This window comes from Scardinius erythrophthalmus (assembly GCF_964197995.2).
Source record: "Scardinius erythrophthalmus genome assembly, chromosome: 1".
NCBI lineage: Eukaryota > Metazoa > Chordata > Actinopteri > Cypriniformes > Leuciscidae > Scardinius > Scardinius erythrophthalmus.
In genome coordinates, this window is record NC_138221.1 from 74,102,724 (window position 1) to 74,120,795 (window position 18,072).

Consider the following 18,072-nt stretch of genomic DNA (forward strand, 5'->3'; position numbering starts at 1 on the left):
ATTACACTGTATTCAGCACAAACTCTGCTACAAGAATATATCAGCAGCATGTATATACAAGTTTGTAGTTTTGAGATAATGACATTTATGCGTGGTTTGTGAAATTACAAAAAAAAATTCTCACTGAAATAAGGCCATGAAACCCATACTGATTATTTCTTCACAAGACTTTTGAAAATTGTATGACGTAGCCTAGAATATTTGCTGCAAAACTATGTGAAAATCACCCTGACTGCTCATTCAGATAAGACAATATATTGATTTAAAAATGTTACGACGTGTTTTGTGTTAGAAAGCTTTCTGCTGGAGCTCATTAATATGTAAGCTTTTCTCACCTGAGAAAGACAAAGAACCTCCCCTAACGGCCCTATTAGGAGCTATCAGGCCCTGTCATTCTGAGCAACCTTGCACAATACTGTAAATGAGGAGATTTAAAAAAGAATGGCTTTTAAATTGTTTGGATTTATTTACAACACAACATAATCCAAAGATACACAACAAATGCCAAAAAAGCACTTCAAAGACAGAGACCTTTGTGCCATTCCTAAAAACATTGTACATACCTTTCATTTCCAAGATTTTCACTTTACCGTGTTCACGTACAGAGACTCATGTGAAAGTCCTCAGTGGCATCTGGGCCCTGAAAAAAAAAAAAGTGAACATACTGATATCAAGAGAAAGACCTGCACGTTTTTGGAAATAAATATTAGATTTTTCTGGTTAAAATTGCTTTTTAAAATTCCTTTTTAAAATTCACAGAACACACACACACACACACAAATGTTTCCAACAATATATAATATAATGAACACCAGGTTTGTTGTGCCTTGTAGGCATAAGGTATATGCACAGTGCCGGATAAAATAATAATAACAATAAATAACCTATAGCAGTATAAATCTTCCAAAAGATTTCAGTAACAACTAAGCTAGAAAAAAATATATTGATTATCATGTTACTTCAAATGTTTCCATCCGTTATGATGATATGAAATGAGATAATAATAAAAACATGAAGCCGTTTGGTGCGTTTTGCTTTCATCCAAAATATGATACAGTACATTCAAACGCGATCGCGCTGAAAAATATGATACATTCAAACGCGATCGCTATCAAAAATATGATACATTCAAACGCGATCGCGCTCAAATATAAAACATTATGGTTACCATATACATATCTACGTTTGAGCAGATATCCACAAACACAGTAACAGTAAACACGGATCTAAATATTATAATATTCCCCATAAATCTAGCAACAGTTCAACTGCAACGTGACATTTATGCAACAATAACAAACTAATATGTAAGAATTTCTTACCTTACATCTTTCTTGTCTTCAAATCGCGTTCTTCTTCTTCTGAGGTAGCCTAAATCCAATGTAAGCTCAGGCACGTCTTTCAAACTCGACGAAAAGTGAAGTGAAGTGTTTTGTTGTTGAGGTAATGAGAGTCCGCGTTCCATGTGGAGATTTGCATGTGAATATCTTTTGCGCGAGTGGGCGTAGCCAAATTAACTGTAATGAGCAAGCGTTTGAGAAGCTGGACATCTTGTTTGTTTTATACAAATTACTTAAACAGAGAATATTTGTTTTCGTTTTGAATCTGATCATTTAAAAGTACACACTTAAATGTTTATAAAGGTATATGGCTCATAAATGTGTGACAAGTATTCGCTGAGATTTGTTTCAGTTTATAGACGTGCTCAAGAAAAAAAAGTTCACCACGACGGAGAGGCAGAACGCACACCCTGTTTATTTTCTTTATTTTACAAAAGCACAATGTTTTGGTTTGATTGTAAGTGGACACATACAAAAGGAGAAATATCACAGATTCTTTTTTTATATTTCTTTTTTCTGTATGACTATAAATGACTGAGTAATTTAAGTTTATAGTGCTACAATGTGGAGAAAATCCAGCAAAACGCGCCCGCGCGTTTGTCGACCTCAGAGGGTTAATGCGACATGTAGCCTATCATTACTTTTGCAACGACTCTTATTTTTCCAGTCATAGACCAGCGCTCAAACACTGACTAGAATCCAGCGCTGACAAGAATCAGCGTTCACGAGCTCAACAATGTGTTTGGCGCTGACAACAATCCGGTGGTGCCTAGAATCCAGCGCTGACTAGAATCACGCAGCGGAGGAATGGAAAGTTGACAAGCCAATTAAAATAATTAATAATACAATAATAATTTAATTGTTCATATGTGTTTACCAAGGTATTTTAGGCCTACAATTCTAACATAATTTTTCATGAAAAATCATTGGGCATGCCCCCAAACCCCCTGAGAAGGCCTGAGGTCCACTCACCACAGATTTACCAAAATCCTGTGACAAACACTGGTATTGCTATGCCAATGCAGTTTATAACTTGTTTTTTGGATGAATCACTGTGGAGTATAGTTCAGTTGTATTAATAAAAGACAATTTTGCACTTATTTCATCTATTAACTCTCACTCGTTCCTGGTCGCTCATTAGTTTGGGGGTGGGGGGCGTTTAGGGATTTGGATATTGGATAGGGGGCGCTGGCCCAAAAAAGGTTGAGAACCACTGCTTTAGAAACATGTGAAGGTTACCTTACTGAAGCTGCTGACATTCATTTTCTTCTCTCAAGACGACGTTTTAAAACTTTTGCTTTTGGTGGTGCTTTAAGCTCTATTATACTACTTTGTGCCAAAGTTTTGTGATTTTGTTTTAAGCTTTGTATTCTGTATCCATTTAAAAGTTAAATAATATATGAAAATAAAGCAAATACATTTTAAAGGTGTCTGGAGTGTGTGGGTATTTCTCTATAGTGCGGCACTCATATTTTTCAGATATACCTGCAATTTGCTAGTTTCAAAAACCATCTGGAATCTGCCACAAAATAAGTGCACACACAACACCCTTTAAAAATATTAATTACTCAGTTCCACATATTAAACACTTTACAACTGACAATCTAACTACTGTAAATCCCTGGGAATTAAGTGTTTTGTAATAAAACTTGCTAAAACAGCATGACAAAATGAACTTACTAACAAATAAATGGAAAGAGAGTGTGTAACATTTGTTTTCTTTATTATTATAATTTATTTTAGCAATTATTTCTAAAAGCTGAAGGAATCTTTTCTCTCTCTGGCCTCCTGTTCTCGTCTCTCCTCATGCTCTCGTCGCTCTTTCTTTTCTTTCCTCTCTTTCATTAGCCACTCTCCACTCTACAAGAACGCAGGTGTGTTCATCAGCAAAATCAACTCAGAATTTAGCATTAGTGATGAACCATGGTCAATCTATTATATTAATATTAAAGTTACATGGACAAGTTGAGGTACACTTGATAACAGTAGCTTGCTACGTAGCCAACACATATTACATATCAACACTGGTAAAGGAGAAATAAAATCGCTGTCAAATAAAAAATAAAAGTTTTGTAACTTTCATTTAACTGAGAAACAACGTCGTTGTTTAAATAAAACAGTGTTAACTAGCTGACAGGCATTAGCTCGTTCTGTTCGGTAAAATTGTCAATTTTGCAGCCAATTCACAAAATTGTACCCTCGATTTACATTATTTAAACTTTTAACAAGTCAGTCATTTACTTATATGATGTTAAACAAATACAATTTAACCACAAAGAAACAATAAGTGTTTTGTAAAGTATTTACACTTGAAAACAGCCGCGTCTCCATTTTCTGCCATTTTCGAATATAACGATGACAACTCCTCTCCCGTGGCATCATGGGATAGTAAAGTGTCCATCATATGCGCACTTCGGAATCTCGCCAGAAGTAGTAGGTCATCCAGGTACTTTTCGCCTACTGTTTTTCGAATTCTATGATTTCGGACATACCACTCTGCTTGCGTACTGTTTTTCGCATACTATATAGTAGGGAAGTATTTGATTTCGGGCGCAGCTTAAATGTGCATAGGGCGTCCTCAGGCTGCTTGTATGGATTGAAAACACAGTACATCAGAGTATCCAGCGCTCATAATGATTACATCGACGCATTTGGGTATAAATTCAATAAATATTATTCCTGTCTATAGAAATCTGATGTAAACCTATGAGAATCTATCAATATTTCTCCAAATCTGCACATTTTTGAGCTAAAAGCCCTGAGGGACGTTGTTTTGTCAAGAGTTGTCATGACGACAGCACAGGAGTTTTTTTTTTTTTTCTGAATGGGAGCGGCTGACGCTCATAATTCATATTAAAGGTATCGACTCATTTTTTCATTTCATAACTCCTGACACAAATTAAGACATAACTGTCACTATAAGTTTCTCAGAATACAATAGTGGTCAAATACTGAAACTTGAGTCTTATATCTTTTTAATGATGTATAGTTTGTCAAGGTAATAACATTAAATCTGATAGTAACTTTGAACTATAAAAAAAACAAAAACAAAAAAACGCTTCAGTGTGCCAGCGCACTGGCAAAGGTTTACAGGTTAATAACACAAAATTAAAAAGGTGATATCAAGCTTTAAATATTTGATTAAGACAGACAGTTTGATCATGGGTCAATAATTATATCAGTTTCTGTCAGGGCTGGACTGGTAATCTGGCATGACGTGCTTTTTGGGCCGATATATCTCATACTTTTTTTTTTTTGAACGGCCCATAAAACTCGTACATCGGCGGCCCATTCGTTTTGTTTTGTTTAATTGACGCCGCTGGGTTAGTGCCGGCCGGTGTAATGCATTGGTCAAAAAAAGTAAGCGTTAGTTTTTTTTCCACTGACAGACCGGCCCATGAAACACATAGATCAGCGGCCCATTGGTTGTTTTCTTGATTGACACTGGGCTGGCCCAATCACATCTTTAAACACCTCCCCCTTTGGGCTTTGAGTGAGCGTGCAGTGTCAAGTGTGTATCTGTCAAAATAGTCTGAGAGATGGAGAAGAAACGCAAGGAATATGCAGAAATAGCCTGAAAAATAGATACAGGCCCTTCAAGCAGACGCTGTAAAATGTGTCAAAATATAAATGTTTTCTGCAGCAGCAGGACCTTAATCAGCTCCAGTGGCTGATGAGGAGGATAGTGAGGAGGATCAGGACAGAGATGAGAAAGTGTAGAGTTCGCGCGCGGTAAGCAGAACTACTTTCAAAACACTTTGGCTATGAGTGTAGGAACCCATAACCCAGTTACAGATTATTTCCACATCTGCATTGTTGACGATTACAGCAATTTACTAGAAATTTAATGAGACGCGTTTTTATCCATGTTTTCCGCCAAAATAAAAGCTTGATGCAGTTTCCGTCAAAATAAAAGATAATGTGCTTATCTCTTTCAAGTTTAGAAATTAGTACAAAACTAATTATGAAAGTTTTCTTTATTTTTCAGTGCATTTGTTTTACAATATATGGCTATTAGGCTACTGTCATGAGATTAATATTATAACTATTATTATGTAGTAGTGTAATATAAACAGACACTGTTACTAAATGAGGTTTGATTTTTTCTTTGTTTAATTTGCACACTGAATATGGGTCGGAGCTTTTAATTTTGAACTCTCAAACTGCACCAGATTGATGAATTTAATGTCCCCAAACCCCCCTAGAGGGACAGAGGTCCACCCACCACAGTTTTACCAAAGATCCTGTGGGAAACACTGGTATTGCTATTGCTATGCAAGCTTTATATAGCTTGTTTTTTGGATGCATCACTGTGGAGTATAGTTCGATTGTATTAATAAATTACAATTTTGTTCTTATTTCATCTGTTAACTCTCACTCGTTCCTTCCTACTCACTCATTACATGGCATTAGTGGTTTTAATGAATAGGAGTTGAACAAAAACATATTCAAGGGCGTGCAAAGATGGGTGGTGTTTATGATCATATGTAGTGGGCCAGTCTGGGCCAAAATGCCAGGGCCGATTTTCTGTCCCAGTCCAGCCCTGGTTTCTGTAGAGGCAGAACAATGTTTTTTTTTTTCAGACATCAGGATCAGAACTGTTCATAACTGCTTTCAATTTAATCTTTGTATTTCACAAATATCTAATTTTGGTGCAACATATACTGTAACTTGTAAAAACTGAATAAGTGCATTTTAAAAGTCTGTGATCAGTATCTGCCTGTAATAAGATCCACTGAAGGTAAGTTGACTGAACGCTGGTGATGGGCGCTTTCGAAACACGCTTCATGAAGCTGTGAAACCTTTACGAATCTTTTGTTTCGGATCAGTGGTTCGGAGTGTGTATCAAACTGCCAAAGTCACATGATTTCAGTAAAAGAGGCTTCGTTACATCATAACTGTTTCAAAACGTTTAGAAATGTCAATGGTTCACCACTGGGGGGCGATGATCTCTGTGAACACATGAATCATGCAGATTCACTGAGATTGAACAAGTGTCTGTGGGTTTTACCTGATCTCTGATCAGTTTTATACATTTGTAGACATTTTAATTAGACATTAGTATAATTAAAAGAAATAATAGTAGTTAATAGTCTCTTATTGGCCTGTTTAGCTGAGCCATCCATAAAATACACTGACACTGCCTCACGGTGCAGCACTAAAGCAGATGAACTACCTTTTACATAACTTGTTTGATTGTCTTCTGCTTAAGGAAATACTTTTATTCCTTAATCTGATCATGTTAGTTTATACAGTTATTCTTTGTTCATGTTAGTTCACAGGGGATTTACTAATGTTAACAGAACACTTTTGTATTTAAAAATGTATTAGTAAATGTTGAAACTTGAGGTTATTAAATGCTGTATAGTATTGTCCATCATGGGTTCATGTTAACTAATGTAGTTAATGTTAACTAATGAAACCTTACTGTAAAGTTTTAGCAAGTAGACAATGTGTCTGAAAACAACCGTCATAAACACATTTGACCCAGTGAGCAAACCAAGGGTGACATTGACATGAAAGAACCTTAAATATTAAATGAAATGAATGTGTAAACTAACATAAATAGATCAAGGCTTTCAACCTTTTTATTGTTACAATGTTGGTAGTGTATTTAAATGAACAATGTGTAGTCTTTCTCCATGTTACCTTTACCTTGATATCCCTGTTTATTTGTCAGCAAAAGTCTGCTGGATGAAGATGAACACGTTAGTTGATCATCATAGATCTGAGTCATTTTCTCTTTCTGTCTTCAGTCTGATTGGATGCAGTATTAAAGGGAAACAGAGTCTCATCCTGACTTCAGCTCTGAAATCAAACCCGTCACACCTGAGAGAGCTGGACCTGAGCTGGAATAAACTAGGAGACTCTGGAGTGAAGTGCTTATGTGCCGTACTGAAGGATTCACACTGTAAACTGGAGAGATTGAGGTCAGTCACATTCACATACAAGAATCAAAATGCTTAAAATCACTTCAACAGTTTAAACTAAAACACTTTAACATTTTATTGGTGCAAACTTAGTATTTTGTGATCTGGTGAAATAAAGATGAAGATCTCTCTTCCTCTCTCTGTTTTATTTGCTTATGAAGATGATGTGTCTTTACAGAATAAAGAGTTTTCTTTTCTTCTGTCTTATTTTCTTCTCTCTCTCTGCTAATGTAGTTTAATCCGCTGTGATATGACAGATGAAGGTTGTTCTGATGTGACTTCAGCTCTGAAATCAAACCCGTCACACCTGAGAGAGCTGGACCTGAGCGAGAATAAACTAGGAGACTCTGGAGTGAAAAACCTCAGTGATCTACTGATGAACCCACAACTCAAGCTGGAGAAACTACAGTTAGTATCATTATACTGTACAGCAATTACAGTGTGACTGAAGTTTATTTATTTGAAGACAGCAGGGCTTATGTTTCATTGTTTATAGCAGTGCACTTTCTGGGTTTCCCCTATTGCTCACAGGGGGTTAAAGTGGGATGTGAGTGTGCCGTATGGACTCTTATTCTGGCTGTACTGAAGACGAAGCGGTTTGACCAATCAGATGAAAGGGGCGTTTCAGCGCCGCCCACATGTGCAAACGAAATATCAAACCCATAAACCGATTTGTAAACCACAAACGAAAAATTAGAAATCGAGCCGAAATCTCATTTTCCGTTTATTAAACTAAACGAAACACAGAATAAACGATCCGTCTTTTCATTTCTGGTTATTCCATTCCAAACAGGAAATGAAATGATCAGATGAAACACGGACCGTGTCGTGTGTTCATTCGTCTTTTGATTTAATATTGAAGGTAGAAAAACGAGAAAACACTTCCTTTTTTGTCTTTTTATTTTTTCAAAAAACTAAAAACAAGTATTCAGCTTGATTTTTCACTTTTCGTTCTCAGGTAGAAACATTTATAAACAGCTTGAATATCTGATTTCTACACGTATAGGCGGGAATGAAACGCTCCTTTCCTCTGATTTGTCAGCCGAAGATCAAACTGTCCCGTCATCAGTTCTTCCTCAGCTCCACTCAGCAGAATAAAAGTCCTCCACTGCTGCAGTTGTACGGATTCTGAACGCGTTTATTGCAACTACTACATTTCATCTTTTCCTCATCAAACACCCAGACTAATGGCTCGACACGACCCGCACCGGGGAAGAGCCTCGACAGGGCTTTCTTATGAGGCTTTCAGTTCTCAAGTGCCAGGGGGTCCGTGAAATAATTTACTATAACCTACTGTACTTTCCGGACTGTAAACTAAAGTCACGCTTTTATCATGAAACACGTTGTGATTTATTCCAGAGTGACCTAGGCCTTTACAATGCATTTAACTTAGTTCACATAATCTAAATGTTGACTTTCAAAAGTAGGCGCGCCAAGAAGACTATTCGCTGTATTTTGGTTTATATATATACAGTATATACTTTTTTTTTTTTTATACTTTATTAAATTTTGAACATGAAATAAGAACAAAGTTCCCCTTCACATACAAAGAAAAAAAATACAAAACATAAACACCAAGAATCAACAAAAATAAACGACAAACAACATAGTAACAATGAAGGAAAAAAACCAACAACAAAAAAACACATTAACTAATAGCTGTGAGTGACGGTCCAAGAACTACTGCCCAGTCATTTGCAGCAAAAAACGTGGGACACTAAGTTTACTCAGGATTGTCTGGGAAGGTCAACTTCCCAACATATTCAAAAAAGGGGGACTATATATATATATATATATATATATATATATATATATATATATATATATATACATACACATACACACACACACATATATATATACTTTATAACCACAAGTGCCCGTCTTGTACCATCTCTGAGATGTGCCACGTATCATCATCGTCATCACGTTGGAAAGGTCACTCGTCACGTCATCAAAAAATGTGTTTTGGGGTTTCATGACCCTTTAAAAATGAAATGAAATGAATGTGTAAACATGAATACATCAACAGTTTCAACCTTTGTATTGTTACAATGTTGGTAATATATTTAAATGAACAATGTGTAGTCTTTCTCCATGTTACCTTTACCTTGATATCCCTGTTTATTTGTCAGCAAAAGTCTGCTGGATGAAGATGAACACGTTAGTTGATCATCATAGATCTGAGTCATTTTCTCTTTCTGTCTTCAGTCTGAATAGATGCAGAATTACAGAGAAACAGAGTCTCATCCTGACTTCAGCTCTGAAATCAAACCCGTCACACCTGAGAGAGCTGGACCTGAGCTGGAATAAACTAGGAGACTCAGGAGTGAAGCACTTATGTGACGTACTGAAGGATTCACACTGTAAACTGGAGAGATTGAGGTCAGTCACATTCACATACAAGAATCAAAATGCTTAAAATCACTTCAACAGTTGAAACTAAAACACTTTAACCCACTGAGGTCGACAAATGCGCCGGCGCGTTTTGCTGCATTTTCTCCACATTATAGCACTATAAACTTAAATTTCTCCGTCATTTATGGTCATACAGAAAAAAGAAATATAAAAAAAGAATCTGTGGTATTTCTACTTTTGTATGTGTCCACTTCTAATTATATCAAAACGTGCTTTTGTAAAATAAAGAAAATAAACAGTGTGTGCGTTCTGCCTCTCCGTCGCGGTGAACTTTTTTTTCTTGAGCACGTCTATAAACTGAAACAAAACTCAGCGAATACTTGTCACACATTTATGAGCCATATACCTTTATAAACATTTAAGTGTGTACTTTTAAATGATCGGACTCAAAACGAAAACAAATATTCTCTGTTTAAGTCATTTGTATAAAACCAACAAGATGTCCAGCTTCTCAAACGCTTCCTAATTATTTTTTAATTTACCACGCCCACTCGCGCAAAAGATATTCACATGCAAATCTCCACATGGAACGCGATCGCCCTCATTACCTCAACAACAAAACACTTCACTTCACTTTTCGTCGAGTTTGAAAGACGTGCCTGAGCTTACATTGGATTTACATCAGAAGAAGAAGAACGATATTTGAAGACAAGAAAGATAAGGTAAGAAATTCTTACATATTAGTTTGCTATTGTTGCATAAATTTCACATTGCAGTTGAACTGTTGCTATATATATGGTGAATATTATAATATTTAGACCCGTGTTTACTGTTGTTACTGTGTTTGTGGATATCTGCTCAAACGTAGATATGTATATGGTAGGCCTAACCATAATGTTTTATATTTGAGCGCGATCGCGTTTGAATGTATCATATTTTTGATCGCGATCGCGTTTTAATGTATCATATTTTGGAAAAGCAAAACGCTCCAAACGGCTTCATGTTTTTACTATTATCTCATTTCATATCATCATAACGAATGGAAACATTTGAAGTAACATGATAATCAATATATTTTTCTCTAGCTTAGTTGTTACTTAAATCTTTTTGAAAATATATATAGGCTGCTATATTGTTATTATTTTATGCAGCACTGCGCATAGCCTATACCTACAAGGCACAACAAACCTGGTGTTCATTATATAATATATTGTTGGAAACATTTGTGTGAGTGTGTGTGTGTATTCTGTGAATTTTAAAAAGCAATTTTAACAAGAAAAATCTAAAAAGTATTCCTAAAATCGTGCAGGCCTTTCTCTTGATATCAGTATGTTCACTTTTTCTTTTTTTTTCTTTTTTTTCAGGGCCCAGATGCCACTGAGTCCTGCTGACTCCAACATTCACAGTACATGTCTCTGCACATGAACATGGTACTTTTTTGTTGTGTATCTTTGGATTATGTTGTGTTGTAAATAAATCCAAACAATTTTAAAAGCCATTCTTTTTTAAATTTCCTCATTTTTGTGCAATGGTGGTCAGAATGATGGGCCCTGATAAGCTCCTAATAGGGCCATTAGGGAGGTTCTTTGTCTTTCTCAGGTGTGGAAAGCTTTCATATTAATGAGATGATCCGCCCCTTCGCATATTGCTTTATCACACAAAACACGTCGTAAAATTTTTAAATCAATATATTGTCTTCTCTGAATGAGCAGTCAGGGTGATTCTCACATAGTTTTAGAGCAAATATTCTAGGCTACGTCATACAATTTTCAAAAGTCTTGTGAAGAAATAATCAGTATGGGTTTCATGACCTTATTTCAGTGAGAATTTATTTTTGTATTTCCACAAACCACGCATAAATGTCATCTCAAAACTACAAACTTTTACATACATGCTGCTGATATATTATTGTAGCACAGTTTGTGCTGAATAGAGTGTAATTAGACTTTAGCCATGAAAATGTCACAAGTAACAGAAATAACCACAAATGTCAGAGCATGTCAGAACACCTCCAGGGCCCAGAAAACAGCTCAGACCCCAGAGGGTTAACATTGTATTTGTGCAAACTTAGTATTTTGTGATCTGGTGAAATAAAGATGAAGATCTCTCTTCCTCTCTCTGTTTTATTTGCTTATGAAGATGATGTGACTTTACAGAATAAAGAGTTTTCTTTTCTTCTGTCTTATTTTCTTCTCTCTCTCTGCTAATGTAGTTTAATCCACTGTGATATGACAGATGAAGGTTGTTCTGATGTGACTTCAGCTCTGAAATCAAACCCGTCACACCTGAGAGAGCTGGACCTGAGCGGGAATAAACTAGGAGACTCTGGAGTGAAAAACCTCAGTGATCTACTGATGAACCCACAACTCAAGCTGGAGAAACTACAGTTAGTATCATTATACTGTACAGCGATTACAGTGTGACTGAAGTTTATTTATTTGAAGACAGCAGGGCTTATGTTTCATTGTTTATAGCAGTGCACTTTCTGGGTTTTTAAATCTAAAACACTTTATTCTCAGTATCTCACAGTGAGTCTGAGTTCACATTATATTTGTGTAAAATTCTTCACATTCATGATTTGTTTGTAAGATAATCTCTCTTCCTCTGTTTGTGTCTTTCTAGTCTACGGGACTGTGGCATTACAGATGTTTCTTCTTTAACTCAGTCTTTGACTAACTCAAAAGCACTGCAGTTTCTAAAAGAGCTTGATCTGAGAGACAATAAGATAGGAGACTCACAGCAGCGACTCAGAGACGAGCTACGAGACTCAAACTGTGTCCTGAGGTGAGGAAACATCACTGAGATATTAAAGAGATCTTCATTTACCTCTGATATGTGAACAAACCTTTCAAACATTTGTGAAAGGAAATTATCATTAAGCTTTATTGCAACAAAGGGTTTGTGTGAGAACAAAATGTGAAGTTATTGAAATATTTAACACAAAGGAGGAAAGAGAACAAAAGCTCACTGTCACAGCTTTATACATTGTCGTAGAAATTTTAAACTGTATATTAAACTAACCATGTTTCTAACATCTCACCTTAACATCTAACATCTGAACAGGATGTACTGTACGAAACCAATGGAAATCCTGTGTCTTTGAGTGTGTGCATATGTGTGTAAAAATAACATAGTTTGGGAAATGAACCTAGACAGTCTGTTAGAATCTTGTGATTAACAAATGAAGTCATCATTAAAACAAAGTTTGCTTTACCTAGTAACAGAGAAGTTTGCATATGAAGAACCAATCAAATAATGGGGAAATTATGTAATGCAGCCTGACATTTATGCCATACCTCGATTCTATAAAAACTGTTGTATCTGTGTTTTACGGTGGGATTTCTCAATGGAATTTGTTTGAGATCCTCCGGCCTTGATTCTTCTTGGGAGAGTTTCTCTGAGAACTGCTCGAAGACTCTCCCGGCCGTTATTAAAGCATTTAGAGGACATTTGCTGAAAGTTTGTCTGTTAATTTCTGCTTAAACTGGTCAGGGAAGCAAGTTAGTTAGAAACTCGGCCAGTTGTCGACGGAAGACGCAAAGAGCTGGAGTATAAAGGTTATTAAGTGTCGATTGTAGACGCAACAGTTTTATTTATTAAGTGTCGATTTGTAGACGCTAGATAGTCGGGATTTAGGAAAAAATCCACTACAACATCAACACCTGCTTTATTAACAGTAGAAGTGAATCATTTCAGTGTGAAAACAGACTTGGTCAGACTGTAAGAAAACGCTGCACTCCTGCTAAAATCAGTTCAGTTCCAGCTTCAGCTCACAGCGTCCAGCTCACATGAGGAATGTCTCTGTCTCTAGTGTGTTTTTACTGTGACAACTTTACACTTACTTTACTCTCAGTTATTTACTAAGAGCCTACAAACATGTTTAAACTAGAGGACAAACGGCTTTAACTAAAGGTTTGTGTTTGAACTCAAAATAACATTTGTATTTGCTCCCTGTGGTTTATTCCATACGCCGTACACTCATTAGTTTCTCCTTTACAGAGACTCAATAGGAGTCGCACCGACACACACACACACACACACACACACACACACACACACACACACACACACACACACACACACACACACACACACATGTACATGATTCATGCTTTACATCTATTATATTTAAAAACACAAATATCTATCCAAGATCATGTATTGTCAGTAATTAATCTGATTACAGGAAATCAATTTAACTTATTTTTACAAAAAAAAAAAAAATAGTAATTGAAATATAATAATTTGCACTTTGTTCCACTGAACTCTGATTGCTTTCTCTTCTGTTCCACTTTACAGAGTAGATTAAGATCGATCACCAAACATCCCTAATAAAGGTCGATCACCAAACATCACTGATGAAGATCGATCACCAAACATCCCTGATAAAGGTCGATCACCAAACATCCCTAATGAAGGTCGATCGCCAAACATCCCTGATGAAGATCGATCACCAAACATCCCTGATAAAGATCGATCACCAAACATCCCTGATAAAGATCGATCACCAAACATCCCTGATAAAGATCGATCACCAAACATCCCTGATAAAGATCGATCACCAAACATCCCTGATGAAGATCGATCACCAAACATCCCTGATAAAGATCGATCACCAAACATCCCTGATAAAGATCAATCACCAAACATCCCTGATGAAGATCGATCACCAAACATCCCTGATAAAGGTCGATCACCAAACATCCCTGATAAAGGTCGATCACCAAACATCCCTGATAAAGATCGATCACCAAACATCCCTGATAAAGATCAATCACCAAACATCCCTGATAAAGATCGATCACCAAACATCCCTGATGAAGATCGATCACCAAACATCCCTGATAAAGATCAATCACCAAACATCCCTGATAAAGATCGATCACCAAACATCCCTGATAAAGATCAATCACCAAACATCCCTGATAAAGGTCGATCACCAAACATCCCTAATGAAGGTCGATCGCCAAACATCCCTGATGAAGGTCGATCGCCAAACATCCCTGATGAAGATCGATCACCAAACATCCCTGATAAAGATCGATCACCAAACATCCCTGATAAAGATCGATCACCAAACATCCCTGATAAAGATCGATCACCAAACATCCCTGATAAAGATCGATCACCAAACATCCCTGATAAAGATCGATCACCAAACATCCTTGATGAAGATCAATCACCAAACATCCCTGATAAAGATCTATCACCAAACATCCCTGATGAAGGTCGATCACCAAACATCCCTGATAAAGGTCGATCACCAAACTCTGATGGATGTTATATCGTAGTGTGAAATGATCATGAGAGGAGCAGAAACCATCAGCTGATCTACAGAAGAGTCTAACTACTGTCTATGAGGAGAAATAAATGTGTAAATGTGTTTCATAAAGGTGGAAGAGACTCAGACTTCACAATTAAATAAAGCAGCGTGTGTGTTAGCATGCGTTTTAGAAACGTGATATTGAATGATCAATGTTGGTTTAGGATGTATAATAATTATTTATAATAATTAATATAATAATTCATTATTATAAATATCTATTTAGTTTTATGTGAAATCCAAGTTTTGGAATTGGGAATATATTGTTGATTCTGATTTGTATATTTCATTGATATTTTATGTGAAGTTGTACATGTCTTATATAAAAAAAAATATATATATATATAATATATATATATGTGCGTGTGTGTGTGTGTGTATATATATTTTTATTTATATATATATATATATATATATATATATATATATATATATTGTTTTATATTATGTTGTGTTGTGTATTTTTTTGGTGAGATATGTCCTCTATATTTATCAAACAATTTCTTCTCTCTTGTGACTATTCTACATTACGTAATCAGGTGATTGTCACATGACTAACTAATTGTTGTTTAAAAGGACTGTGAGTGTGTTTGCTACACCCTGGCTGTGTTCGAAACCGCATATTCACTGAGTAGGTCCTTAATTTCAATAAGTAACTCGACAGCCTAGAACAGTTCTCCTCAGCGTGTGTAATGTGTGTAATGTCTGCACAGAGGAGATGGGCGGCTGCTCCAAGATCTCGCCTTTGGAGAAAACTGCTGATTTTATACTCCAAAAATGTAAATATCCCTCCTTAAAAATAAAGATTACCCCAGAAAGAATTGCATTGCTAGCCCACCCCAACACTTACACACAATTATAATGATAAATGCTGACCAATACTTAATTATATTACTTTTTTAACTGAAAATTATATATTTCAGTAAAAGAAACAAAATGTAGTTTGTTTTGTCATATGACATAGATATGCATAAATACACACTAAATAAATGCAGTGAACACATCTCAAATTTCAGTCTAGCAATGAATTAATGCATATATTGATGAAATAATTATATTTTATTTAGTGACAATAAGAAACATGAATAAATGAGTAAAAGTGACGATCACAATAAACAAATGCATGTACAAGTCAACAACACACCAAACAAAGCTTTATTCAAACTTATTGTTCTAGCAATCACATATGTCCAGGCGGTGAAAGAGAGAGGTTAAAGGGCGGATATGTCACTTTGAGTGATTTATGGCCCTTAAGCCACGCCCCCTTTTTGACCGTGATAATTTTCCCACGCTTGCCCCGCCCCCTTTTGACCGTGGGAACTTTCCCACGCTTGCCCCGCCCCTTTCTACCCCCCTCCCTCCCACCTCCGGACAGGTCACGTGACCGTGAGAATTTTCCCACGCTTGCTCCTCCCTTATGGGCTTGAACAGAACCAGGGAAATATTATTCATTAAATTATATATTTAATAATATAAAACGTTGTATAAAGTTAAAATACACATATCTTTAGTGTTCTCACACATTTGTAAAACACATTAGTTGCACATTAAAAACTTTAAAATGTCAATGAAAAAAGTTTAAATTGTATTATCTTAAAGCTATCAAAATGTATTAGTATTAAGACATTAAACAGATATTAAAACATATCAAACGCGTAAACGCATACGTACATTTAAAAGTGTGTATTTTCTTAAAGATATAAAAAAGTGCTAGAATTAAAACATCTAAAATAACATTTTATGTTAAAACATTGAAAATCAATGTTCAGTCATTTACAGAAAAGTATAACAAGTTAAGAGAGTTTTTCATTACAAAAAGATAATTTTTTAAAAATGTTGATCCATAATCATTTAACTTTCACACATTATTTATAAAACGTTACATTTTACATAAAGTATCTTTAAAAGTGTATATTTTCTTAAAGATATAAAAAATGCGTTAGCATTAAAACATCTAAAAAACAACATTTTATGTTAAAACATAAATGTTCAGTCATTTACAGAAAAGTATAACAAGTTAAGAGAGTTTTTCATTACAAAAAGATAATTTTTTAAAAAATGTAGATCCATAATCATTTAACTTTCACACATTATTTATAAAACGTTACATTTTACATAAAGTATCTTTAAAAGTGTGTATTTTCTTAAAGATATAAAAAATGCGTTAGCATTAAAACATCTAAAACAACATTTTATGTTAAAACATAAATGTTAAAACATTGAAAATCAATGTTCAGTCATTTACAGAAAAGTATAACAAGTTAAGAGGGTTTTTCATTACAAAAAGATATTTTTTTTAAAATGTTGATCCATAATCATTTAATTTTCACCCATTATTTATAAAACGTTACATTTTACATAAAGTATCTTTAAAAGTGTATATTTTCTTAAAGATAAAAAATGTGTTAGCATTAAAACATCTAAAACAACATTTTATGTTAAAACATAAATGTTAAAACATTGAAAAATCAGTGTTCAGCTCCGGACCGTGGGAATTTTCCCATGATCCCTTTCCCTACAAACACCCTCACCCCTCCCCACATTTTTTAAAAATGTTGATTTGTTAGCATTTAACTCCCACACATTATGTGTAAAATGTTACATTTAACATAAAATATCTTTAAAAAGTGTCTCAAACACATAATATTAAAACCAGACCATGTTAAAATCACAGTATCTAAAAAATAGCCTTACGTTTTTGTAAATCCGTTTGTTGAAAGAGAACCAAAAGGTATATCCAATGGTGTATTCCACATCAATATATCCAGTGGTATTTTCCACATCAAATGTATATCCAAAAGGTATATCCAAGACCAAAGGTTTATCCAGCATTAAGGGTATATCTGGATCCATAGGTTTAGAGATTTTATTTCCAAAAGTTACAATGTCCTCGTGAGGAGCTCAATGAAACACATCCACACGGTTACATCCCAAAAGTTAGACTGAACTCTGTGACATCTGCCCTGTAGCCACAGGTAGACCACTCCCACCCTAGACCCCTCCCACCCCTAGAGACCTCCCACCCCTAGACCCCTCCCACACCATGACCCCTCCTACATCAAGATCCCTCCCAAGCCAACTATGTTTTGCTTTAATTAAAAAAGAGTTTTGTTTTCCGCAA

The 18,072-nt window shown here is 35.5% G+C and overlaps 1 protein-coding gene across 1 annotated transcript in view; it reads left to right on the forward strand.

Annotated features, from left to right (window-relative positions):
- Positions 1 to 14,212, forward strand: part of LOC308696617 (uncharacterized protein) — a gene marked incomplete at its 5' end in the record, with an annotated part of 38,045 nt that extends 23,833 nt beyond the window's left edge. Inside the window, 7 exons of the mRNA XM_081375475.1 lie at positions 7,097 to 7,270; positions 7,505 to 7,678; positions 9,482 to 9,655; positions 11,841 to 12,014; positions 12,251 to 12,412; positions 13,928 to 13,965; positions 14,128 to 14,212. Of these exons, the coding sequence (XP_081231601.1) occupies positions 7,097 to 7,270; positions 7,505 to 7,678; positions 9,482 to 9,655; positions 11,841 to 12,014; positions 12,251 to 12,412; positions 13,928 to 13,937 (868 nt within the window). The 3' untranslated portion in view covers positions 13,938 to 13,965; positions 14,128 to 14,212. The remainder of the gene's footprint in view (positions 1 to 7,096; positions 7,271 to 7,504; positions 7,679 to 9,481; positions 9,656 to 11,840; positions 12,015 to 12,250; positions 12,413 to 13,927; positions 13,966 to 14,127) is intronic.
- Positions 14,213 to 18,072: the final 3,860 nt, after the last annotated feature.